General features: G+C 39.3%; 2 protein-coding genes across 2 annotated transcripts in view; both read right to left on the reverse strand.

Annotated features, from left to right (window-relative positions):
• The window catches only part of LOC103716940 (kinesin-like protein KIN-14A), a 41048-nt gene extending 24391 nt beyond the window's left edge, over positions 1 to 16657 (reverse strand). Inside the window, exons 1-7 of the mRNA XM_039115870.1 lie at positions 16522 to 16657; positions 15866 to 16023; positions 15618 to 15758; positions 15281 to 15527; positions 4526 to 4626; positions 4382 to 4435; positions 3016 to 3093 (exon numbers count right to left, since the gene is read on the reverse strand). Coding sequence (XP_038971798.1) covers positions 3016 to 3093; positions 4382 to 4435; positions 4526 to 4626; positions 15281 to 15527; positions 15618 to 15758; positions 15866 to 16023; positions 16522 to 16588 — 846 coding nt within the window. The 5' untranslated portion in view covers positions 16589 to 16657. The remainder of the gene's footprint in view (positions 1 to 3015; positions 3094 to 4381; positions 4436 to 4525; positions 4627 to 15280; positions 15528 to 15617; positions 15759 to 15865; positions 16024 to 16521) is intronic.
• A 3764-nt stretch (positions 16658 to 20421) lies between these two features.
• LOC103697865 lies at positions 20422 to 27054 on the reverse strand. Its single transcript, XM_017840763.3, has 5 exons — positions 26673 to 27054; positions 26419 to 26582; positions 21142 to 21823; positions 20978 to 21069; positions 20422 to 20880 (listed from the first exon to the last, which is right to left on the reverse strand). The coding sequence occupies exons 1-5, from the start codon at positions 26973 to 26975 to the stop codon at positions 20760 to 20762; spliced, it is 1362 nt and encodes a 453-aa protein (XP_017696252.2). The 5' UTR covers positions 26976 to 27054; the 3' UTR covers positions 20422 to 20759.
• Between the last annotated feature and the right edge of the window lie 171 nt (positions 27055 to 27225).

The following is a 27225-nucleotide window of genomic DNA, read 5'->3' on the forward strand; positions in this document are numbered from 1 at the left end:
TCTTAAGGCCTACATCATCCATTAGGGACAACAACCCCCAACGTTCAAAACTCCTCCAAAATGTCGTCTCATTATATTGTTTATTATGTCCATGAACATTCAAGATAAGATGTGCATGAAGCTCAATAAATATACATGAAGCTCGTTCAATATCTTTGAACAATGTAATGATAAACTTCAGATTAATCCTTATCCAGAGTTGGCTAGAGTTATACGTTGATGAGTAAATTATATTGTACAATGAGACCAAAAGTGTTACAAAAGATAGAGTTTCACACTTATATTTGTTCAACATAAATAGTGAAAAATATTTCTTGTGTAGCCATTTAGAACTTAGGTGTTACATAATCAAGAACCATATGCTTTGTTTTTCGACACAAGGAGGATCAGATCCCCAAAACTGATGGTGTGGCAAAGAAGCCTTACATTATAATACTTTTCAAGTTTGTATGCAGACTTTATTCCTATCACCACTGCAGCTATAGTTCTTCAATGAACAAGCTTTTTATTTGCAAGATCAAAGCAATAAGAATACCAAACAGTCGATCATCTCTTAAAGTTTTTCGTACCTTTGGTGGTTTTCCAAACCTGTCATATGCATAGGTTTTGCTATCCTTTTGAAGTATTTTCTTTTGACTAGAGAACCAATAATCAAATCCTTTTTTCCTTTCTCTAAGCCCTAGAAGATTTCACCATGGTCCTTCTGGCTTGTAAATTTCTTCTTTTAGCGTTGGCTTGTGGCTAGCATTCATCCTCCCTAAGGGAAAATCGTAGTTCCACCATTGCAGTTACATGCTAATAAAAGTTGAACTGATCATAAAGGCCATTTGATGGTTGAGCATTGCCCTGTTGCTGCATAATGCATCTTCTTTCTCCGACCAATCTTAAAAATCAACACTTTTACCAAAGCTGATTTTCGCAATCCATATGATTATTGTGTCATCTGTGTCTAATTTCTGTATCACATTTCAGCTATCATGTATTAACTAGTTGCTTCGTTTAAGCACAGTATATTATATGTAGATTGTGATAAGAGCTAATCTATACTTTAAATATAACCCAAAAAAAACTTGCCCAACTATTAGAAGTCAACATTTTTGGTCTTTCTTCACCATCAATATCACTGGAGGAACACATTGATTGTTAACAAACTTCTCCGTAGAATTTTCATCTATGTTACCTTTGCTTCACATTTCCTAACTTTTCAATACAAGTATGTGCCCCGCTCCTAGCAAGACCGCCACGGCCCTTCAATATTCATTGCACATGCAAATAACATGTTTCTGTGTCTTCAGTATGTCTCTTACCATGACCAACTTAATTTGTAATGTAAGAGTTAGAAGTGATATACTGTATAACAGTTGACCAAATCTCCCAATCAAAGCATTGTAGATCAATTAATGAAAATGTCCTCACATAAGTTTCCACGGTCTTTCAATGGCCAGATTCTAAATGTTGTGCATTTTTTTATCAGTGTGTGCACGTCTGTCTGCATGTAAATCAAGATTTTAGATAAAGCATTATGCCATTACAACGGCCCCATTCCAAACTAGTACTGACTGTTATTATGGTTATAACAGAAAATAATGTCTATAGAAGCTTTTAAAATTACAATGCCTCGGTAGCTTTTAAAATGTCTATAGTAAAATAGTCACTGTTATAATGGCATTATAACAGACAATATTGAGCAATAATAGAAAATAATGACATTGTCAATAACAAAAAATAATAGCATTTTCTTTCCATTCACTTTCATTATATAAAAAATATTATTTTTTGGACCATACAATCAAATTTGCAGGAAACCTTAATGCAAAAGATTTGAAATTTGAAGATAGAATTTTATTTTGAAATGGTACAAAAGAAAATACTAGTTGTTATCTATGCTGAAAGCTTTATAACAGCAGTTATAATGGTTATAGCACCATTATTTAAAACCCTCCTACAAATGACAAAGTTGGACTAAACTCTAAAAAATGGTGGCCTAGTGCACGAGGCTCCTGTTGTCACTACAGTGTTTGAGGAGGGGTCAAATGTACACAATTTTAAACCCATATCTAGAGAAGCTATTTCCATATTTTGAACACATGACACTCAGGTCACAATAAAGCAACCTTACTATTATGCCAAGGCTAGCCCTCTAAAGTTACATTGACCTCTCATTTAACAAATCTTTCCTACTTAAAATGTATTAGAATGCCTCCGTTTATATATTTCCATGGGTCTCACGCCTAGGCATTTTGATCTTTTCTATTGTTGCATCACATACAATGAAAAAAATAGTCTAATTAGTGCACAAAATGCATACCAAGGAAAAGATGCAAATGCTCCCTTTCATTATTCATCTATACCCATAACAAAACATAGCACCCAATATGGCTAGAAAATGTTAGTTCGGGAATTGTAATCCTAAAATTTTGATTGGCCTCATATGAATTACAAGCATACACCAAATAATTGATTTTATTTCAAAAATAGGCTCTAAATAAAGTCAAGCTACAGTGTTTTCTTCGTTTGCCGAACTAGATGAAAAAAAATGAAAAAAATTTCCTTTATGCTTTTTCCTATCTTCTTCACCTTACGCAGTTCAAAATATTAACAAGTTTCTTTCCATATAAGAAGGGTTGGGTAAGCCCTAACATTTCAAGCATTCCAATTCAAGTTAGATTTGTAAAAAAATTGTAGCCTATGATAAGCATTGACACAAGCTAAATATGCAATTGGCATATGAATTTATGATTACAAATAACTTGAGGTTATTGTTGTCCTAAAGAGAAGAAAAACTGATACATGGTTCAAACAATTTAAAAAAAAATCTCAAAAGTCTTAAAACCCCTCAAAACTATGGACCAAAATAAGCACAGACCTGATATAAAGCAACTTAAGCCATTTGGAGAAATAAACAGTGAGGCCTATATGATTACCCAAATCTGAAACTATTTGCCAAATGACATTACCTTCATGCAACAATTCCAAAATGGAAGGTCCATAGAAGGGAAATGGTCAATGAAGTACCTTGTGATCTCGACTTGTTGTTGGATCATTGATCGGCATAGCCCCTTCCAACATGAGATCTTCAAGAATTGATTTCAACTATGTTTAAAATTGCATTGAAGAGGCTTTGGATTAGAATTTCCAATTTTTGTCAAGGTCAAGAAACAAATATAAAAATTGCAATAAAAAATCCCAAAAGCCAACTATTTACAAATTCAATGATATGTATCTAGTAAAGGGAAAATGAAAATCTCGAGATATGCTTGAGCCGCACATAAATGTTAGGAGAAGCTGAAGTGATGAATAAAAAATAAACATGCATTATGTTAAAATGGAAATGCTGAGTGACAGAAACACATCTTTTGGGCTTCTGCGGCATTATTCATCCAATGAATTTTTCTTTCTTAACTCAACTGGACAGTTTACTGTAATTCTGGTCACATTTTGCTTGTTTACAGTTAATTCATCCAGTGAAATGAGCAGATTGGAATACTTTATTGTCCCATGGAGCAGGTATTAGACTCCTCATCATGCACATTTATAACCAGGATAGGCCTAAACTGAAGTCTCAGCATTATCATGGGAACCCATGCATCAAATCTTATTTTTCCTAACAATGTCAGCTGTAAACTGCCAAAGAAGATGATTGTTTTGATTATTTTGAATACTGTCAAGGTACCCATTGTACGCACTGAAAAATAAGCTAGCAGTATTTTAAGGTGATTTGGATCTCTTAAGTATTCACTGTAAAGTAGAATTTCATTTTTCCCATTCATCCAGAAAAACACATTGCATGAAACCAATAGTTAATGGCCTCCAACCTGCAATTCCATATTTTGCCACAAAAATGATAACTCAGAACTTTTTAATAACAACATAAAAAGCATAACATGTACGAATCAATAAAAAGAGTGACTCAAATCCTGTGCCAGATATTGCCCTTATTGCATTATTATAATTTTGCTTCCTAAAGAAATAAAAACTGCTCAATCTCTGCATACCTCTCATTAAAAATAAAAAAAAATAAAGGAAAAAACAATCCAGATGCTAGAATGATGGGGGCAAATTTTCTTCTTTTCCTTTCTGCAATGCCATAACAAAAGATAGAGGCTTGATGAAACCATTTCATGCAATGCAAGCAAAACACAGGAGATAATTTCAAATTTTCATATAGTTGTTAACTGCGCACCCCGAGGATTCCGCTGATGTCACTACATGTAAAACTAAATTAAGACAATAGACTAGGACATTATCCATTTTCATGAGATATCTTCGTGCATGTCTAACTCCTTTGGTTTGATAACACTCAATGAAATACTTTATTGGTTTCACAAAGGTAGAACTTATGTAAAAAGGAACTGCTAATCAAAGCATTATCTGCATGTACCTGTGGCTCTTCCAGACTGCTTGACATGATTTTAATGAATAGCTTGATTGGATCCTGCAAGCATAACAAAAAAATAAATAAATATAAGCTGTTAATTTTTCAGATGCAACTAAATTAGATGATATACTCAGCGTGAAGTATTACCTTTCCTCCCTGATTCCATGATTTTAGAAGGTATTGATCACTGTTCTCCTTTGAATTGAACATATGCTTAGATAGAACTCTCACAAGTGAATCCATTGCATCTGAAGAAACACATGGAATAAATATAATATCAAGCAAGAAAAAAGAAGATCAGAGCACTATCTATGATATTTGTGAATAACTTAAAGTACATCTCACTCCATTATAGAGCCCATTCTATCAAACCTAGCATACTGTGCAAAGTTCTCTTGATTCAACCGCAATAGGGATGATGTATAATGTAAAGGTTTCGGACATCTTTTTAAAAAAAATTTATACTAATGTTCCAGACAATACTAATGCTTTGAACTTAGGCCTTCTGTATGCAGGTCATGATGGTATCAGAGCCGGAGCTCTTATATTAAAAGAGTAAAAGATCAAAATGACAACCCCTTTTGGATCTTCTCTTAGTGAGGGGCAATCCACCAATAGGTCTCCATTCTTCAAAGGAACTAACTACACATATTGGAAGGCTAGAATGAGAATATTTATCCAAGCCCAAGACTATGATGTTTGGAGTATCATAGTTAATGGACCATATATTCCTTCTATCTGTGTAGATAACATTTCTATACCCAAGCTCGAAAAAGATTGAGATGATAGTGATAGAAGGAAGGCACAACTAAATGCCAAAGCAATGAATGTGCTATTTTGTGCCTTAGACCCTAATGAATTCAATAGAATCTCTACTTGCAATTTTGCAAAAGAGATATGGGATAGACTTGAAGTGACCTACGAGGGCACGAATCAAGTCAAGAAATCCAAAATAAACATGCTAGTTCATAAGTATGAACTATTCAAAATGGAATCTAATGAAACTATCACTTGCATGTTTACTAGATTTACTGATATTGTCAATGGCCTAAAAAGCCTTGGCAAAAGTTATACTAACAGTGACCTTGTCAGAAAAGTTCTTCGATCTTTACCAAGGTCATGAGAAGCCAAGGTAATGGCGATCCAAGAAGCCAAAGACTTGAACAAGCTGGCACTCGAAGAGCTCCTTGGATCTTTGATGACACATGAGCTCACAATGAAACAACACAGTGAAGAAGAGTCCTCCCACAAGAAAAAGGTAATTGCCCTTAAGTCTACTTCTTCTAACAAGAATCCCTCTTGCAGTAGCAGCAGTGAAGAAGAAGACAATGAGGGAGATGAAGATGAGGCACTTCTTGTACGAAAGTTCAGAAGATTCATCAACCGAAAGAACTCCTTTCATCAGAAGAGAGGTTCCTCAAGTTCCTACAACAAGGACAAAGGTAAGAAAAGGGAAAGTGAGGGAATCGGTTGCTATGAATGTAAGAAGCCGGGACATTTCAGAATCGACTGTCCCTTGCTAAAGAAGTGCAGCAAATACAAGAAAAAGAAAGCTCTTGTCTCCACCTTGACAGACTCCGATCAATCTTCATCATCATCGGATGAGGAACAAGAGGAAAAAGCAAATTTTTGCTTCATGGCAAATGATAATAAGGTAATATCTGAAACACATTTAGATTTTACCTTTAATGAATTGTATGATACCTTTAATGAACTAATGGATAAATATAAGACAATAAACCTTAAAAATAAAGAATTAAAACTAACTAATCTATCTCACACTCATAATTACGATAAATTAATTAAGGACAAGGATTCTATCATCAAAGAAAACTTAGAATTTAAAACAAGCAACCAAATGCTAACTCAAAAAACTAATACATTAAATAAAGATAACGAAAGACTAACTGAGAAAGTTTCAGAACTTAAAAACAGTAACCGAACTCTAAAAGATAACTTTACAAAAGATCTAAATTTACTAAAAACAGAAAAACTAAACTTAACAAAAGAACTTGAAAAGTATAAACCTATAGTTGAGAAGTTTATCTTTAGTTCTGAAAAACTAGACATGATACTTAATAGTCAAAGAGCTATATTTAGTAAAGCCGGCTTAGGGTATAAACCTAACAACAAACAAAAATTTCTTAAAAACTTCTTTGTAAAACCCGTAGAAAGTAAAACCAGAAATGCAACTTGTTTTCGTTGTGGTAAAGTAGGACATATAGCCAATGTATGTAACCACAAAAATCCTGAAATTAAAAGAAAGATTAAAAAGATTTGGGTTCCAAAAGGAACCAACATTACTAACCTTGAAGGATCCAAGAAAACTTGGGTACCTAAAATTGTATGATTTCCATGTGTATAAGTGTCTTGCAGCCAAGGTCGACAAAAACTATTGGTACTTGGATAGTGGCTGCTCAAGACACATGACAGGTGATAAGGAGCAATTATTCATCCTAGAGCCTAAAAAGGGAGGTGCTGTGACTTTTGGAGACAATAACCAAGGTCAGATTGTTGGTATAGGTAAAGTACAAATCACCTCTTCAACCTTCGTTGATAATGTACGATTTGTAGATAGTCTTAAGCATAACTTACTTAGCGTTAGTCAATTATGTGATAGAGATTTTGATGTTTTGTTTAAGCTATCTTTATGCATCATAACCAACTCAATTGACAATGGCTTAGTATTTAAAGGAATTAGACGTGGTAACGTCTATGTAGTAGATCTTGAAGATCTTGCTAAAAATAGTCCTTGCTTAGTAGCTAATGATACTAAGGTTAGTGATGCAAGTTGGTTATGGCACCGTAAATTAGGTCATGCAAGTATGGATACAATATCTAAATTAGTTAAAAGAGATTCCGAGATTGGTTTGTCAAAGCTAAAATTTGAGAAAAATAAAATTTGTGAAACATGTCAATATGACAAACAATCTAGAAGTTCCTTTAAATCCATAAATTGTGTCTCTACTGCAAGACCCCTTGAACTACTTCACATGGATCTTTTTGGACCAACTAGAACCACAAGCCTTGGTGGAAACAAGTATGGTCTTGTCATTGTAGATGATTTTTCTAGATACACATGGGTCATGTTTTTAGCTCATAAAGATGAAGTATTTTCTGTATTTAAGAAATTTCATAAGAAAGTAACCAACTCAAGAAATACTTCAGTTATAGCTATTAGGAGTGATCATGGAACAGAATTTGAAAATCATCTATTTGATGAATTCTGTAGTAAAAAGGGAATAACTCATAATTTCTCTACACCTAGGACACCACAACAAAATGAAGTTGTGGAAAAAAAGAATAGAACCTTAGAGGAAATGGCTAGAACCATGTTGTGTGAAAGTAACCTCCCTAAGTATTTTTGGGAAGAAGCCATTAACACATCATGTCATATATTAAATAGAGTTTTATTGAGACCAATTATAAAGAAAACACCTTATGAACTTTGGAGAGATAGAAAGCCCAAAGTAAACTATTTTCATGTTTTTGGGTGTAGGTGTTTCATTCATAATAATGGCAAAGATAACTTAGGCAAATTTGATTCCAAATCTGATGAAGGTATCTTTTTGGGATATTCTACATCAAGTAAAGCTTATAAAGTCTTCAACAAAAGAACCCTTGTTATTGAAGAGTCTATACATGTTGTTTTTGATGATACTAATGATGTCTCTTCTAGCAAGAGAGTAGCTTTTGATGATGATGCAGGGATACTTGAGGAAAAAATGAATGACATGACATTACAAGAAAATGAACCGAAACAGATTGGAGATACATCAACAAACCAAGAGGCAATTGTTGAACATGGGCTTATTAAGGCTTGGAGGTATGCTCATGGTCACCCTAAAGAATTAATCTTAGATGATCCATCTCAACCTGTTAGAACTAGAGCCTCTCTTAGGAACTTAAATAATCATCTTGCATTTGTTTCACATTTGGAACCTAAAAACATAGAAGAAGCTGAGAGTGATGTAAATTGGATAAATGCTATGCAAGAGGAACTTAACCAATTTACAAGAAATAAAGTGTGGAACTTAGTTGAAAGACCCACTGAATACTCAATAATAGGAACAAATGGATATACAAAAACAAACTTGATGAAAATGAAATTGTTATTAGGAACAAGGCTAGACTAGTAGCAAAGGGCTATAATCAAGAAAAAGGTATAGATTTTGATGTGACTTTTGCTCCTGTAGCTAGACTTGAGGCAATTAGATTGTTACTAGCATTTGCATGCAATAAAGATTTCAAATTATTCCAAATGGATGTAAAAAGTGCCTTCTTGAATGGGTATATTAATGAGGAAGTTTATGTAGAACAACCTCCTGGTTTTGAGAATCATCAATACCCCAATCATGTTTATAGACTAAACAAAGCACTTTATGGTCTAAAACAAGCCCCTAGAGCATGGTATGAAAGACTTAGCAAATTTCTATTAGACCATGAATTTTCTAGAGAAAATGTTGATACAACTCTATTTTTGAAAAAGGAAAACAAAAATATGTTGCTAGTGCAGATTTATGTAGATGATATTATTTTCGGTGCTACTAACAATCGCCTTTGCGAAAAGTTTGCTGAGTTAATGCAGAGTGAATTTGAAATGAGCATGATGGGAGAATTGAACTACTTCCTCGGACTTCAAATCAAACAATCCAAGGAAGGGATTTTCATCAATCAAGCTAAATACATCAAGAAAATGCTAAAGAAGTTTGATATGGATGGAAATAAGTCAATTGGCACCCCCATGAGCTCATCATGCAAACTAGACAAAGATGAATCAGGTAAATCAGTTGATCAAAAGCTGTATAGAGGTATGATAGGATCTTTACTATATCTTACAGCAAGTAGACCTGATATTATGTTTAGTGTATGCATGTGTGCTAGATATCAATCTAATCCTAAAGAATCACACCTAATTGCAGTTAAGAGAATTTTTAAATATCTCATAGGAACAAAAAACATAGGTCTATGGTACTCTAAAGAATCAAGTATAAATTTAATAGGGTACATTGATTCAGACTTCGCTGGTTGTAAACTTGATAGAAAAAGCACCAGCGGATCTTGTCAATTTTTAGGAGAAAACTTAATTTCATGGTTTAGCAAGAAACAAAACTCGGTTGCATTATCTATGGCTGAAGCCGAATATGTTGCTGCCGGAAGTTGTTGTGCTCAAATTTTATGGATCAAGCAACAACTTGAAGATTATGGCATTAAACAAGATAAGATTCCCATAAATTGTGATAATACAAGTGCCATAAATCTAACTAAAAATCCAATTCAACACTCAAGAACTAAACATATTGAGATAAGACATCACTTCATAAGAGATCATGTGTTAAATGGTGATGTAGTGCTTGAATTTGTTTGCACTGATGATCAACTTGCTGATATCTTCACTAAACCCTTATGTGAAGATCGATTTTGTATTCTTAGAAGAGGGTTAGGGATGATTGATCCATTCTTATGATACTCCCCTCTAATTGATTGATTTTGATGATTAGCTTATGTTAGACATAGGATTTCTTATCTATGGTCATCAAATCAGTTCTTAAATCTTACATATGTCCATAGCTCTCTCCTTTGGCACGGTAATAACAAGTTTGTTGGTTATGTGCCAGAGTTCGAGTCGACTCGAATAGATTTTAGAGTCGGCTCGTGGGCGAGTCGACTCGCTCATATTTAGGAGTCGACTCGAGGTCGAGTCGACTCGCGACTTATCGGAGTCGACTCGAGGTCGGAAATCCGATTTTTAACCCTAATCGAAACGTTTATTCCTCACTTCTATTCTCGGCCGCCACTATTCCAAAACCCTAGAGTCGTCTCCAACCTCGTCTCCGACCCGTTCTAGGTCCTCTCCCTCGAGTTTTCTTCCATTTCTCTTGTCCATCCCTCGGTTTGTAGGTCAAAATGCCTAGGAAAGTCGTTGTCCCGAGCCGGAAGAGACCTCTCTCCGCGAGCGGTGCCGAGCGACGGTCCAAGGCACGGAATGAACCCGTAAGGCCACCACCTCCGGTTCCTTCCCCACCTAGGCCGGTTCCCTCGCGTCCGTGCGCCGGGAGGGCAGTCTCTACCGGGAGGAAAGTCAACTTTGACTTCCTCTCCCGTGAAGGGTTCACCCTAGGGCATCATCTTAGGGCTCAAGGGTTAGAGTTATTCTGTTCTTTAGACCTCCCTACCTACCCAGGATTGGTTAGGGAATTTTATGGGACTGTAGCCCGAGGTAGTGGTGGTATCCAGAGAACCGTAGCAGGTATCCCTGCTTTTATTTCGGAGGACTTCATTGCTCGAATCCTCCATCTCTCCCGAGAGGGAATTTTTCCTACTCATCCCCATGATAGGACTGAGGCCCTTACGGCCGTCTTAGGGAGCCCACCTCAATCCCCAATAGAGGAGGTGTTTGCAAATCAGCTTTCAGCTGAAATGCGGCTCCTCCTAAGTATCATTTCTAGGACTCTCTTTTCCAAAACAGGTAGGTTTGACTTCATCTCCAAGAGAGACCTAGCATTGATGTTCCACATTCTCCAAGACACTCCCATCAACTTCCCAAAACTCATCTACAAATACATCTGTGAACCCCTAGATAAACCTAGATTGAGTCTCCCTTATGGCATGCTATTCACACTCTTCTTTAGGAAGTTAGAGGTCCCTATTCCTGAGGGAGAACCCTCTCGTTCACTTAGAAATACTGATCACATGGGTGAGGGGACTCTCCACAGAATGGGGTTCCATAAAGTCGACAATGTCTGGGTTAGGAAAACTTCTTCATCCACTCCATCCGACCCAACCACTCATCACTCACCTAGTCCTGATCATGACCATGACCACTACATAGCTCCTCCCACTTTTCCTTCCACATCTGGTCCATCATTCCCATCCACTTCAGCTGGACCCTCTACTGCACCACCACCTCAGCAGCCCCTGGAAGTCCGGATCAGCTCTGAGCAACTCCGGGAGATGAGACAGGAGATTGTGAGGGAGCTGAGAGATGACTTGTTGAGAGAGCTCCGAGATCCACTCAGTACTCCCTCCTCTGAAGTTGTTCCCTCCTTAGCAGCCGTGTCCAAGATGGTTGCAGACCTGAAGAAGGAAATCTACAACATCAGGAGCCTTGTCCAAGCTCAATATTGGAATATGAGCGACGTAAAGGATGACACGAGGAAGATGCGAGATAGCATCAGAAATGAACTTGGTAGCCAAAGTCAGGGTGCAGAAAGGCTAGCACATGCCTTGATCTCCAAACTTGACACCCTCCAAGAAAGTCTGACACAGTTCACTTCGATACAGTCTAGGGCCACCTCGGAAATCATCGCACAACTAGGGAACGTCTCTGAGGGGCTAAGCATGGTCATGAAACATACTAGACTGAGTACGGGAGCCACATCCTCCACTACAAAGAAATCCTAGTGTATTTTTTTTGATGTACAGTCCCTTGAGGACTTTTTCTGTTATGTAATCACACTTGTACTCAAATTTGACTTTAATACAATGAGTAGAAATTTACTTTCAACACTGTGCAATTTGAGTTCTTATAATTTTTCTGTGTTTTGTGCCTTTTTGCTATGATGACAAAAAGGGGGAGAAGATATGATGAATTGAAATGTAAAGGGAATCACTAAAAAGAAAATCTTTAAAGCAAAAAGTAATTTGTTCTTAGTGGATTCGATACCAAGAGGCTCATTATCTCTCTGTTGGGGCTCCTCAAGGAGTAATCTCCAGAATCTATTCAAGGGATATTCGGAGATTAGTTGAATCATACTCAAGAACAAATTGACAGATTTTTCCTCTGAAAGTAAAAATTTAAGCTCAAAAGCTTCATGACATTAAAAGAAAATTCAGAGAACCTAAAAAAAATTGAATGCATATGTTGAGGGGGAGAATCTGAAATCTTAAGAAAGCAAATTCATTAAACACATATAAGCCAAACAATTGATTGCATGATATGAAGACTTATATAATTCCAAATGAAAGGGGGAGCTCTAATTTCAGGATTTACTGATTCATACCTTTCAATTTTGGATAAATTAAATGACTAGACATTTGAATTCATTTCAAAAATTTACTATAAATCACCTTTTGGTTGAGCAATTTACTTTACAAATACTCAATGTTTTGTCATCATCAAAAAGAGGAAGATTATGGAGTGATTGGTTATACCCCTATTTGATTTTGATGAGCTCAAAGCATTTGAGTATATTTCATGTTGTACTAATGAATCCAATCTAGTGTTTCAGGCAAACATATATGAATTTATCTTTAAGAGCATCGAGCTTTTGTTCAAGATTATTTGGCTAAGTGTTGACACAATTAAGCCAAAATCTGAAGCTCGAGTCGACTCCGGAAGCTTGCGAGTCGACTCCAACTGTTTCAGAGGTTCTGGCACAAGCTCGAGTCGACTCCGGTACACTACGAGTCGACTCCGACTGAGAACAGACAGAAGGACAGAAAGATGAATTTCAGACCCTGTCATCGAGTCGACTCCGACGATTTCGAGTCGACTCTGATGCTTGCCGAGTCGACTCCCGACAGTTTCGAGTCGACTCCAAAGGGTAACAGACAAAAAGACAGAACGATGGTTTTTTGGACCCTGTTACCGAGTCGACTCCAGAAGGTTACGAGTCGACTCCGAAGTTTGGCGAGTCGACTCCTAAACATGCAAGAGTCGACTCTCAGAGGAAAGCAGACTGAAAGGCAGAAAACCAAACAAAGTGACTCTGTGAACGAGTCGACTCCGAGAATACGAGAGTCGACCCCAAGTCAGCCGAGTCGACCCCAACAAAGTACGAATCGACTCCAAGGCAGTTCAACTCGAAAGACAAAGGATCAGTTTTCGGACTCTGAGAGCCGAGTCAACTCCAAGATAATCCGAGTCGACTCCAAGGCAGTTCAACTCCAAAGACAAAAGATCAGTTTTCGGGCTCTGAGAGCCGAGTCGACTCGAGAAAAAAATGCAGAAATATAGATCTCTGGAACCCTGAGAACGAGCCGTCTCCAAAAGTGCCTCTCCGGATATTGGCGAGTCAACTCCAGATTTGGCCGAGTTGACTCCAGAACGGGACAGCACTTAATTCAAATCCTGTACAGTGGGCGAGTCGTCTCCAGTAAAGCAAGAGTCGACTCCAGCAACAGCCGAATCGACTCCGACCCCAACGGATACATTGTCAGGAGGTGCAGACTGTGCAGAACGGCCATAAATCAGTGTCTAACGGCTATTTCTCAAGTGGAACTATTTAAATAGCCTGATTGAACAGTAGTAGACACCAAGAGAGTTACTCCATTTGTGCATTAAGTGTTTTCCATCTACCAAGAGTCTATTGAGAGAAAAGACAAGCAAAAGAAGGAAGAAACGCATTCAATACATTCCTAGAAGTCTTTCCTTCGCATTCAAGGCTCTTCCTCTGACATCAGATCTTCAGTGCACTCAAAGAGGAGACTCAAAGTTCGAGAAGCCCCTTCTTCCTCTTCCAAAATCTGTTTGAGGGCTTCTAACTCTACTCTATTCATATTGGTTAATATTTGCTTATTAAGAAGCTTTCCTTGTAACTTTTCCCAAACTATTTTCTTACTTGATTCAATCAGGGGATTGAATCAAGGTTGTAAGATTTGTTGGTGAGCCAATGTTAAAACCAACGGTGTAAGGGTTCGATTGTGATCCCGGAAAAACAATCGGGTGGTTCTAGTCGGTGAGCCTGTGAAAACCGACCGAGTTCGTTGTGATCTCGCGAAAACAACAAGTTGGGTTGTGAACTTATAAAACAACCGGCTGTAATCCAAGGAATTATAGTGAACTCCCAAGTGAAGCTTGGGGAGTGGACGTAGGAGCAAGGGTTAGCTCCGAACCACTATAAATTGGTTTGTGTTTGTATTGGCTGCTGTCCTCTCTCTCTCTCTCTTCATTCACTTCATCTAGTAACTTAACTAGTTTACTTGCAATAGATTTAGTTAATTACTAATCATAGTTTTTAATTGGTCGAGATTTAATCCAAACCCAATTCACCCCCCCTCTTGGGTTGTCTTCTTGGGCAACACATGAGTTACAGCTGCTTATGGTTTGGGCACCAAGTCCACATAGGAGGTACTCTTGTATTTGCAATGGATTGGTCCTCCACATAAGAGGGTGAGCCTTGGTGCAAAGGTAAGGTTGCTCCATTATGACCTAGAGGTCGCGAGTTTGAAACACGGAAACAGCCTTTCTACATACAGGAATAAGTCTGCATACATCTGAACCTCATAAGACCTTGCAATGTGGGGAGCCTCGTGCGCTAGACTGGCCATTTATTTATGTGAGGACCCGTGCGGGCATGTGTTTAGTCCCACATCGGTTATTCACTGGGTAGATCTTGGGTACTTATACAGGATCAAGGAATCCAAACAATACCTTCCGGCTAGCCATTTTGGGTGAGGTCCTGAGTTGTTACAAATAGTATCAGAGCGGACCCGGCCCATAACTTATGTGGACTAAGAGACACTGCAGCACGGATTCATTGGGATTGACCACGGACCAATCATGGTGTTTGTGATTAGATTTGAATGGATTTGAACCCTTAGCCTGACGAGGACGTCAGGGCTTGAACGGGGGGAGTATGTGAGGATCCGTGCGGGCGTTTGTTTAGTCCCACATCGGTTATTCGCTGGGTAGATCTTGGGTACTTATACAGGATCAAGAAATCCAAACAATACCTTCCGGCTAGCCATTTTGGGTGAGGTCCTGGGTTGTTACAATTTATACGTTAGGGGAGAGAGATTTTGAAGATTCATTACAAACAAAAGTTTCTGTTCCCTGCACATGTTCTCATTAAAACCCAACTCCAAAGCTAAAGCAAATGATAGATGAAAAACCAAAAAAGAATAAAATATTCAAATTTGAAAACAGCATCCTCCAAGAATAATTGTACAGAAACAAACCTTCACTTTTTTGATTCTCATTCTTCAAGGGTTGTTGTTTCTCAGAGGTGGTCAACATGTCTAAATGTCTACAGGAGACTGAGCTCGATGAGACGGTGTTTGACTGCATCCTTCCAGCAGATTGTGGAACAATTGGAGCATGCTTCAAAAGCCCATCCCCTCCATTACACTGCCTCCATTCATGATAAGATTTTAAGGCAAGAATGCAATCAACAATTTTCGCCACTGATCTGGCATCCAGGGTATCCTGGAGCAAGGAAACCAACGTATGAGAAGGTAACTGAAGAAGATATAGTAGAAAACAAGAAAAGGAGCAGGTTTAGTTTTGCTTTCTAACCCTTTCAAGATCTGAAGCCTCGAAGCTTGGAAGCTTCAGCTCCTCAACAGCAACGAGGAAATTGCGTACGTTTTCGAAGTACTGATAAGCAGATAATTGTTGGATGTCCCATGCGGTGCCAATCGATGGATTAGCGACAACCTTGATGGCATGCAAAATCAAATCCAATTAGATCACATGATATTAAGAGGAACTAGAAGGCACAAGCAAGAAAAGAAAGAAACCGAAAGAAAAACTATACACGGTACCTTTGGAACGGCGCCCAGCCGGATCTTGTTGATGGTGTTGCAGAGTATAAGACCATTCCTCAGGCAAGAGATAAATTCTTGCTCGGAGGGTTGTGGAGGCAATCCGAGAGGTCCGGCCATTGTCTCAAGCCAGTTGGCGGCTTCGAATCGTCTGCAGGCTGCCAGAAGAAGAACAAGAATTGGTTAGCGAGACTGGAAGACAATAAAAACCCAAAATTCCCGCCAATAATCCAGGAATGAAAGCAGCAAAAAAGAAACCGTATGAAGAAAAAAAAATCTCGAATTCGGAAAGAACTTGGAAAGTGCCAAAGAGCCAATATTTGGCACAACAATCGGGTGGTCTAAATAAACGTCTCCATCCACAGAACCAAAATCCAAAGCAAAAAGATCAAGAAAAACCCAAGAAAATGGCATTTAAGCCCAAAAATAACAGAAAGATAAAAACTTTATCAAAACCCAAGAGATCCGAGCTCAAGATTCGATCAAAAAGATCCTTCTTTTCACAACGAAATCAGGAAACGACTGCAAATTAGAACAAAACCCTATCAAAACGAAACCTATGGACAACGACCAGAAGGAAAAAAAAAAAACAACAGACACGAAAAATAGGCAAGAAGAACAAAGAAAGATACGGAGTTAGAGAGGAAGAGGCGAACCAGCTTCTTCTGCCTTTCTTGTTGCTAAACGACCATGTTGAAAAGAAACACGGCAAGGCTCCACCATTCCAAATCCTTCGCTTCTTCTACCGCTGATTCTTGACCAGAGGAAGAGGGTTGGGTTGTGGCGGGGCGAAAGAGAGATATATATCAGAGGGGTTTGGGCCAGGGGTTTTGGGAGCGAAAAAAAAAAAAAACTTACGATAAGAAAGGAGGGAGGGATGTGGAGGATGTTTGAATTTGAATGGTAGACCCGCTTCGAAGACGGCCGTTCATATTGGATCCGAGCCCTTCATCACATGATCTATAAGTCCATTTTGCCATTGGATGGACCAGATTTTTTATGAGAGATTAAGTTAGATCTTGATTGCTTGGTTGACCTCGTTCACTGTTCTGAAGAGCTCTTTACCTCAAGTATTTATGTAATGAAAGATTCAGTGTATCCATCTCTCACATGTAATGAAAAGATCAGTCATAATAAAATTGGTATGTTACGGAGAAGATTGGCATTGCCCCGTGACACAACACAAATTGAGAAATGGTCCAATTTTCTCGTCTCACTAAAAAAAAAAAATCACATACTCACTATTTGGTATTCCATGCAACTATGATTCACTCTCTTTATCTAGATACTTTGAAATGGTTATGTATTTGATGATTTAGGGAATATGTCTATTAGCATAGCTTGAAATCTAGCAGAATTCCTACAATTATATTTGGAAGTATTCCCGCTCATTAATAGGATGAAATCTAAATATATATAGTCAATAAAAGTTTGCTATAGAGAGACTATCACCAACAAAGGGAAAGACGTTGCAAAAGTTTAGTCCAACCCCTCTCTGAAAGGGGAAAGGAGAGTGATGAGCACCAATATAAGCCTCAATCTAGCTAATAAAGAAAGAATTTCGCATCATCCTCAAGGGAAATTCAGCCATGATGATCGGTTGGATACGAGAGGAGAGGAGGAGGATGGATGGACGCTCTCTCATTGACGATGTTGCGAGATTACAGGGAGATTCAGACGGTACACGTGTATAGGGAGGCGAACAAAACTGCTAACTGAGTCGTCTCTTATGCAGCGCAGCACATCGGAGAGGTTCTCTAGACGCATCAGGAGACCCTTCGTCCATAGTTATGCCATTTTGTAGCTTTTAATTCTGCTGGTTGCACCTACACCACAGTAGGGTGAGCAGCTGTTGTATCAAAAAAAAAAAAAAAAAAAAAAGAGGAAAGAAAGGATTTCTCCACAAAGTCATCTACCATCTTCAAATTGAATTGAGAAGGGGGTGACTTCTTCATCTTCTCTTTTAGAACAAAATGGGGCCAAGTCAGCAGAGGGAGGCTACTCCTAGTCTTAGGTGGTCCCAGGGGTCGACGCTTCTAACTAGTGATGGGCATCGGGCCGGGCCGGGCCCAGGCCCACCGGGCCACAGAATAAATGGGTCGTGCCTGGCCCAGCCTGCTTCGTAAACGGGCCGTGCCGGGCACGGCCCGCTTAGCCTAAAAGCTAAACCCGGCCCGGCCCTAGGCCCGTGGGGTGGCGGGCCGTGCCGGGCCCTGGCACGAGATGGGCCGTGCCTAGCACGGGCCGCGAAATGGGTCGTGCCTGGCACGGCCCGTTTGGCAGGGGGAAGAAAATAGTCGTTTCCAAACGGCTATTTTTTGGTTTTTACCTAAAATACCCCTCCCAACAGTCCAAAAACGGCTAATTTGAGGGGTATTTTGGGGGACGGGCCGTGCCTGGCCCGGCCCAGGCCCGGTTCAGGCCCTTATGGGCTGTTCCGGGCTGGCTCGCGGGCCGTGCCGGACCCAGGCCCTTATGGGCCGTGCCGGGCTGGCTCGCGGGCCGTGCCGGGCTGGCTCGCGGGCCGTGCCGTGCTTGGCCCACGAGTCGTGCCAGCCCAGGCCCTTATGGGCCGTGCCGGGCTCGGCCCGCGGGCCAGGAATTGATAACTCAGCCCGGCCCCCTTTTATGGGCCGTTACTGTAGCAAGCGGGTCGTGCCCGGCACGGCCCGCTTTGTGCCGGGCCATGGGCGGCCCGGCCCAATGCCCATCTCTACTTCTAACGAGAGACCTCTAAAGCCATGATGGAGGATATTGTGGCCCTGGAAGAAAGGTTCACACAAGTTGTCACCTTCACTGATGAGGAAATCAATCAAGCTTGTAATCGATAGAAGGCAGCCCTTACTACTAACTAGGGTTTTTCTATAGAGTTTGTTCAATGAGAAATGAGAGCTAGGTGGAGTATGGAACATGAGTTCCAAGTTTTGCCGCTCTTGGAGGGATTGGTCCTTTTCAGCCTCCCATCAAAGGTAGTCAAAGTCCAAGGGACCTTGGTCCCTAGTTAGACAACTACTTTCCCTAGAAAGTTGGAGGCTGAACTTTAAGCCAAGTAGGGATATAATCCACTATGCCTAAGTGTGGATTCGGCTACAATATCTCCCGGTAGATTTTTGCGAACAAGAGAAGATACTCAAGATTGTATTTGTGGTGGGGAAGCCTCTGTTTCTAGACAAGTGGATGGAGTTTTCTACTAGGATGGGATTTGCTAGTATGTGTCCAAATTGATCTCACAAAGGACATTTGTTCTAGGACTAAGATCTGGGTTAAGGGTGATACACTCTTACAAGAATTCATCTATGAGAATCTCCTAGATATTTTCTATCTTTGTGGTAAAATAGGCAAGTCAATGAAAGATTTTGGATGCTCTATCAGTGGGGATGCGCAGCCAGTGAAACCCCTCTATGGGCCTTGGATTTGGGCAGCTAGAGTTCTGGCTCACCATCTAGTCAAGATTCTAGAAGATAAAGTTGCACGGGTAATAAAAGTTTTCCATGTACCCCAAGTCCCAACACTGGGAATTTCCTATGGGACTTGCACTTGTACAAAGTCTCCAAAACTATGTTGGACTCCCCTTTGCCCTACATCTCTAAATCAAAACTCATATTCACAACTTCAATGCGCCAAGTGACTAGAGGGTCAATTTTAATGAAATTCAGTAAACACAAAGGACTACCAACATATTTGTTTATTTTATGATACTTCTGCAAAATTGCTCTTGTACTTCAAAAATTTAGAGGATTGTAAGCTGTCTCCTAGTGAGAACAGTAAATTCTTGTTGGCCACCGATGTTGCCGAAACTAACTTAACATGCTTATTGGCTACACTTAAGGATTGCACCTATCTCAAGATCACAAGAACATAGCTCAAGGCAGTTTGGATGCAATTATGGCTAGGGAATCCTTATTTTTTCCATGGGGTGCTGCAACCAAGCCAGCCAAGTTCAAAGCAGATGCTCAGTTTCCACTTCATAGCCAACTTAAGCTCAAATCAGCAGCCAGCCTCCTCTCTTTTCTTTTCTATTTTTTGTTTTTGTGCATATGTGCGTGCTCGCACGCATGAGAGAGAGAGAGAGAGAGAGAGAGAGAGAGAGAGAGAGAGAGAGGTGAAGGCTGTTCAGCTTAAGTTGAAATGAAGCTCTATCAAGTAGGAAACAAGTCAAGCTTGATCCTTAATTCTATGCTGAACATTATTTTTAAGTTGAGATTGATTAGACCTAGACTCTATGAAGTTAGGCTCAGTTCCAACCCTGTCCTTTGATGCGTTGCCTGCCAAATTCTGACATCTACTGAAGAAGATTCCTCACCTACCATGTATTGGGGTTAGCCTTCTAGTTTAGACCAAAGAGACAAAAGTGAGGCATTATATCTAAAAACTCCAATTTGTTTTCAATTAGTTGGTTAAGATGGCAATTGGGAATTGCAGGACACCATCACCAACTTGACCGGCCTTGTCTTAGAATAACCTACAGACCATGACCTTAATGTTTCAGCTTTATTTGCCTTCTCCATGAAATCAGAGGATCGATTATATTTTCCAAACCAAGCTTCCAGAGGGAGTCACTTTTAACAATTTTCTATTGATGACAAAAATAATTACAACGGATGTCATTTACTTCATCCATAATACCTGCATCACTAGCAATTACCATTACTTCAAATTGTCAGAGAACAGCAATAAATCATCTATGTAAGCTTAAAGCAGATATTTGACTCCGGCATTCATAAGGGCATGAATACATCAGCATAATGTATGCATTGCTTAAGTTTTTTTTTCCGAGGATAGTATATTCTGTGTTGAGCTAGAAGCATCACATCATGGGCTCCAAAGTTTCTTCACAAAGTTCTGCAACCCCGACATAGTACAATTTAGATCATCTGAATCTCACACAACTATTCTACCTTCTTTTCTTAGAAACCTTGCTCTTCATATTGGTTGCGGTAATTAGTCGATAATCAGATGGGAGCATTTCACTTGTCTTCCCAAATATTTTCTCATAATCGTCCCACAGCTCGAACCTAGTCAAAACCAAAACACAGAGCAATAGGAGCATTGCTAATAAAAAGGTGCATGAAAATGAATAACGAAAAGGCCACAGGGACACGAATCGCATACCAATATGCCAGGAATTGGAATGACGCATACTTCCCATAGATGGACTCTACATCCTTCTCAACAGAACGAATGGTACTACTTATTGCATGAAACTGCAAATAATGTTAAACAGCATTATTCTAATGTCATTATGAAATCACAGTGAGGAAGTCAAGGAAACAGACCTTTTTCAAATGCCTGATGGTTTCTGTATCAGCTGGAATTTTATGGTAAAATCCCATGCACATGAGGACATTGGCACGTGTAAAAGGACCAAAACCACAGATACCAGATAACTCCTTGTCCAGTTCAACATAGCTAGATAATGTGAATTCACCACAAACTTCTTCAAGCTTTCTCAGCTGTAGGTTGTGTTCCACGATATTTTGAGCAAGTGATACTATACGCTGGGCTCGATATCCAAGTTTACAACGCATGGCCAGGTAATCCACATCAAGTGTTGCCAATTCTTCTGGACTAGGAAAATCACCCATTTGTTTGGATGGGCAAGGCATATCTCCTGACAAGTCATGAAGGGTGATGGAAACAGTAGAGAGTTCAGACAAGTTGAAGCTGTTTCTTGTTTCTTCCGTACGCGAGGGTGTGCTTGAAGGTGTTTCCTTCACTTGTAAATCTTTTGGCTCGTTGTCAGGGTTGATCTCCGAGTTTGCATCTTCTGCTAATCCAGCTTCATCCTCTATCAACTTGGTTTCTAGTTTCACAACTATCTTCTTTTTCTTTCCACGCTTTCTCTTTAGTTCTCTGGGTTCAGGTGTCTTCGGATAAAAATCCTCACGAGAAGTGCGAAGGTTCAGCTCCAGTTGAAGATCACAGAGTGATCTAGCCATTGACAGAGTTCTAGGCCATCTACAATAAGAGGGAATCCATGCATCATTACATACATTAGCTTATACAGGACTTCAGCAAAAATTATTAATAGAGAAACTAAAATATAAAATCTCTTCACAATGCCCCTGTGTTTCCCAATTTATGATTTATACAGATGATAAATAAATAAAACTGACCTTATCTGTTCATTTGTATTCAGATCATCACATGAGAAATTTCTCATTATATGAACTAAAAGAGGTATTTTCTGAATCCAGTTAATGTTCAATTGCATATCAAAGATATGAAATTTATGCTGAGAAATTATACAAAGACTGTCATATGTTTTTGGTCTCAATCAGTCAAAGCAATTAAAAAATTGCATAACAGTAGTTAAATCCAGCAAAATAGCAAGTAATATCATTCAAAGACAACAAATCTAGTGATATGGCTAAAATCTTAAACGTGGTCCTTTGGATTTCCTTAAAACGAAGTTCCTAACTTCCCAGATCAGAAGATAGGGGTATACAAGATGCTCCACATGGATAACTAGAGAAGGTTGTCTCATGCAAAATTATTGACTTTAGCTGAAATATCAGCCTATTAGAAGCTTTTGGAAAAATGCTACAGAATCCTTTGTGATTAAAACGGAGAAAGAGATATCACTACTTGTGTTAAATTTATTTTAGGTAATTAAAGATGGTATAGTAGCTTTATTGCACACATTCATTATCATGCATGTTTATTATACAACCAATTGATACCTTTTTCCATTCTATAACACATAGTCCTGTAAGTGAATATGCTAGCTACATGTCCTCATGATATTAACATGTTCACTTAAAAGATGCTCCAAAAGTTACCTTTTAGGTCCTTGGGCAATTCGGAATCAGCAATCCTTCTTAGCAGCTCATTGTGCTTGGCCCAGCCTACCTAGCCAGAGACATTCCAACATGACGAGAGTCGGCAAGTCACAGAAACCATTTTATTCCGGACAATGGTAGACATGGGAGATTTGAGTCCTTAGATATGTACAAGAAATATTTTCATGGCCAATTGCCACCTGGACCCATAGGATAAGGCCGAGCTGGTACTCTTATGCTTACAACACTCACTTAAAGCTCTCTTGATTCATCCTCTACTCCTTCATTTGCTGGGCTTTCCCTTGATGTAACCATATTCTTTGCTATCTCTGGTGATTGATTCACTAACTATCAACAGCAAAGCCCCTTTAAACAAGCGCCATAAAACAATTATATTTTTTTGGATAACATTATTTGCTTTCATTTTCTTTTCCACATTGATTGTCTGAAATTTTTCCATTACATTACATCACGGTACTCATTAGCATGCTAATACAGTCTACACCCTGATATTCCACCATTAGCATGTAAATTTAGGATATTTTCCTTTGTTTTTCCTGTCGCAAGGCCTGCTGCCTTGTTAATTTATGAGCCACATCTAAATGTCCCATCATTAGCTCATACTGCCTCCTTTGCACCAACGTCCTCTTGTATTCATGGTCAAGCTTCTCCAACTTGGCCTTTAGCCCTACAATCCTCTCCTAGCCATTGGGTTCCTTTATATCTGCTCTAGCCAGCAAGACCACCCTTTAATAGTCAATCGTCCACAGCTGTCACTTTACTACTTATCTTCAAAGTTTTAGGCTTTCCTAAGCTTTATTTAAGTGTCAGTTGGTAGGTCCAATATCCAAAGACCAATGTGAGAATCCCTTGTTGTTTTGTTGGATGATTTGCTTAAGCACTTCTTAATTTGTTTTTGCCTAAATTGTAGTTTGAGTTTTGCTGGCCTTCAATTGATTCTTTCAGCCCTCACACAAACTTGAGTGCAATACACCTTTCATACGTACATTTCACTCCATTGCATCATTGACCTTTTTTTTTGCTTCAAACTACCCTTCTTTAGAATGTTTTAACTCATTGACACCATTTTGTCCTGCCTTCAGGTTTGGCTTCTAAACAAAACTATGCTGTATGCTCAACCTTTACTTTCAGCTCCATCTCAAAATTCATATGCTATTGCTTCAGAATATCAGTTCACCCTCAATATTGGACTAAGAAGTTCAGATTTGTGGGTACATCCCCATGACTGCATCCATGAATTTTGAGATTAGCTTCAGTTAATTGTGCATTGATCTCCTCTTCCACATAAAGGCAAAAGCTAAGTTATTGGGTTTGACAAATAATGGTTGCTCATCTCTTTCATGCAATGCACTCCTTTAGATACAACTACAGCCCCACACAGGGTGACTATATTATATCAGTACCAAACTCGGACTCGGTTATACTAAACCAACCCTCGTACCGAGCGTACCAACACCATATCAGCATGGTATTAGTACAGGGTCCAGTACTAAGATTGCAAATCTTGCTTGTTAAGTTATTCACTCATGTGGTGGTGAGTTCTTTGAATAACTCTATACATATGTATGTATGTATGTACACATGTATTGAGTGATGGCTTGCCAATTTTGGTTGTATGTTGGCAAAATGCTCGAAAGTGATATGCGGTCGTTCCAACACTTGCTTCTCAAGCATGTATTTTCTCCAATCTTCTCTTCATTCTCACCAGCAAATGAGCCATAAATTACAAAATAATTGTTATTGTAATTGCACTATCCATTGTCCATGCTACAATAATTACACATCAACCTCCAGCAAAATCCTTCCCCTTAACACTGTTCACATCAGCTTACTATCCTGAAACATACTAGATGCAGGCCTATGTTATCCATCTCTTCATATAAATTATTGCATCATGAGTTAATGGTATCACTAGTAGGTCCCTCTTAGCTCTAATTCTCACTTGTCTGGATTATTTTCACAAATATTTGGTCAACCAGCTCTACCAGATGGTTGCCATTTTCAAGATCCTCAACCTTACTTACAATCTTACTAGCTGTGAGTAAGCCGGACAAACATGGAGGGAGTAAAGCATCACATGAAGTAGAAAAGAATGAACAATAGAATTTTTTAATCAAAGATCGCAAAAGTATACAATTTTTTTAAGTCAAATATGTAGCTGAAGATGATGATAACACCAAGAATACTATCAATGTCATCAATAACCTTCATGCACAAGATGAAGGGTCACAGTTTAACACATGCAACGACCATCTAAAAGATGTTAAAAGTGATCTGAATGGCAATTTTGAAAACTTTCAGCCACTGGAGCACTAAACCCAATGTCATCAAACTTTATAGATAAAGCTAATAAAGGTGAACCTTGTGCAATGGTATGGAAACATTCTTATCGACGAAGTTAAATAAAGATTCTGACACTGTTTCAAATATTTCTGATCTTTACAGTAGAGCCAGTAAATGATATGTAAGGCTTTGACCTATGAAATTTGTTGAAAGGGTTGTAGATTTTTGGCTTATTTGATAGAAAATCAGATTATTTTCACCAAGAATCCAGGTTAAAAGGATTTACAGGTCGTTAATCGATAGGGATCTTTCACAAGTTAAAAAATATCGATGATGTTGGACATAAAATATGATGATAGGCCGGATTCAAGTTTGGTCGATGTTTGCAGATTTATTTTGTTCTAGATTATTTAGGGTTATGCCTACGGAGGGGCATTTCATGTGGAATTGCTTGGAAGGGGCTCAGTTAAAGTTTTATTAGGTCAAGATTCATAAGAATGTCATGTCTTGGCAAATGGATGGGTCGCAAGTTTGTTCGCTTACTTGAGAAGGTTTACATGTTAACAAAATAAGCATGGTGTAAATTTGATAGTTTGGGGACTTGGGTCCATCAGAGCAACAATGGTCACTTGCTCCAATCTATTTTGCAGGTATGGCATATAGAAAACTCGAAGGAATATAACAAGTCAAATACAGAGATCTGGATGGTTACAGTATAACAACAAAAATCTCAAAGTTAAAGGACGAATACATGTACACAGACACAGACACATACACATACTGTTTACCCATTTACCCCATCACTGAATTCATAACCTAATCTATCAGTATTTCTAATTTGCAAGTATGGTACAAGCTTATTAGTGTAGCATCAAAATTGAATTCATCACCCTTAATAAAGGAGTCATGCAGCCCTTATTTTGGTTCAATCACACCCAACCATAAAGGGTCGGACATAGGAAAAATTACCAAATGGGAGATAAGAAGAATGATTTGCACATGTACGGCATTACCATAAATGCACCCAATAAAATTTATCCTGGATAACAGAGGTCAGTAGCATGATTAAAACAAACATTAATTAGTTGTTTTGTTTGCAGAAAGTCTTCATCAAGACTGTATTGATTGGCTCACCATTTGTTACCAAATTGAATGCTTTAGAAGACATCCTGTTGCAAGTGCATATCATCTTAGTACATATAGTAAAAAACCATTCAGGAGACTATTCAGCCAAGTTGTTACATGCATATTAACTTTCCCTATAATAACACAACAACAACTAGCATCCATACTCAGATCAGTTCAATTACTCAAGCAAAGCATGCACTTGTAGATAAATATACGCATTCGATCATAAATAACTAATTCACATGTTCATGCCCAATAATTCAAGGCATTGCACACTTCGTCTCCATTCATTATCTGCGGCACAACAACAATGGTAAGCCAAGAAAAAGGATGACTCACTGGCAATTGCAGAGGAGGATGCACTTGACCATATCCTCAAACAGGGTTGGCGACCGGAAAACTCGTCCGAAGCCCCTCTCCTTCGCGCCGGCATGAAGCTCATGGAACTCCCTCATCACCCGGTCATTCTCATCGGATATCCGAAGCATCCGGCGCACCTGTGCCTGCAACCAAAAGCCACATTCAACCGATCATCGACACCATTGAACCCCAAAGAAAACGAAGCATCAAGAAAGAGAGAGCTGGTACGATACGAGGATAGCATGCTGGTCTTGGGAGGAGAGGGAGGAGGCGCCGAAGACGGAGACGAGGAGGAGGGGGTGGGAAGGGGAGGGGTGGGAGATGCGGACGGGAAGGGAGGAGGAGGAGTTGGAGAGGCGGAGGGGGCGGAGGAGGGATTTGGAGGCGGGGTCCCAGCGGTTGGGGGCCATCATGAAGAGCCCGTGGCTGCACACGGCGTTCTCCAGGTTGAAGCTTGGGTCATTGAGGGGCAGCTGCAGATGAGCCACGCAGCTGCCGCGGTCCGCTTCGCCGCCGGTCGCTTCTTCTTCCCCCATTTCCGACGTCGGACGGCGGCGGGTCGGCTGCTGGCCGGAGGAAGGCAATTAATAAGTAGCAGTTATTGCTCTAAATGAAGAAAATAAAGTCCCAAATCAGGGCTGCAGCTCATATGATGTGGACTCAAAAATTGCAATGCCTCGAGGATTGGATTAGGGTTGGTCGACCTTCAACCCAGCCCTCGAATCCAATCCGACCCAACCCAATTTAGCAAGATCAGACTTGATATATAAATGTTTTGATCTTTCT

This window comes from Phoenix dactylifera, unplaced genomic scaffold, assembly GCF_009389715.1.
Source record: "Phoenix dactylifera cultivar Barhee BC4 unplaced genomic scaffold, palm_55x_up_171113_PBpolish2nd_filt_p 000026F, whole genome shotgun sequence".
Taxonomy (NCBI): Eukaryota; Viridiplantae; Streptophyta; class Magnoliopsida; order Arecales; family Arecaceae; genus Phoenix; species Phoenix dactylifera.

Bases quoted from the DNA above. Each gene is read 5' to 3' on its own strand.
- LOC103697865 (XM_017840763.3), bottom strand. From the start codon at position 26,975: ATGGGGGAAGAAGAAGCGACCGGCGGCGAAGCGGACCGCGGCAGCTGC. The intron at 26,583-26,672 runs GTATCGTACCAG...TTTTGGTTGCAG, and splicing joins AAGACCAGCATGCTATCCTC to GCACAGGTGCGCCGGATGCT. The intron at 21,070-21,141 runs GTCTGTTTCCTT...CATTATTTGCAG, and splicing joins CCATCAGGCATTTGAAAAAG to TTTCATGCAATAAGTAGTAC.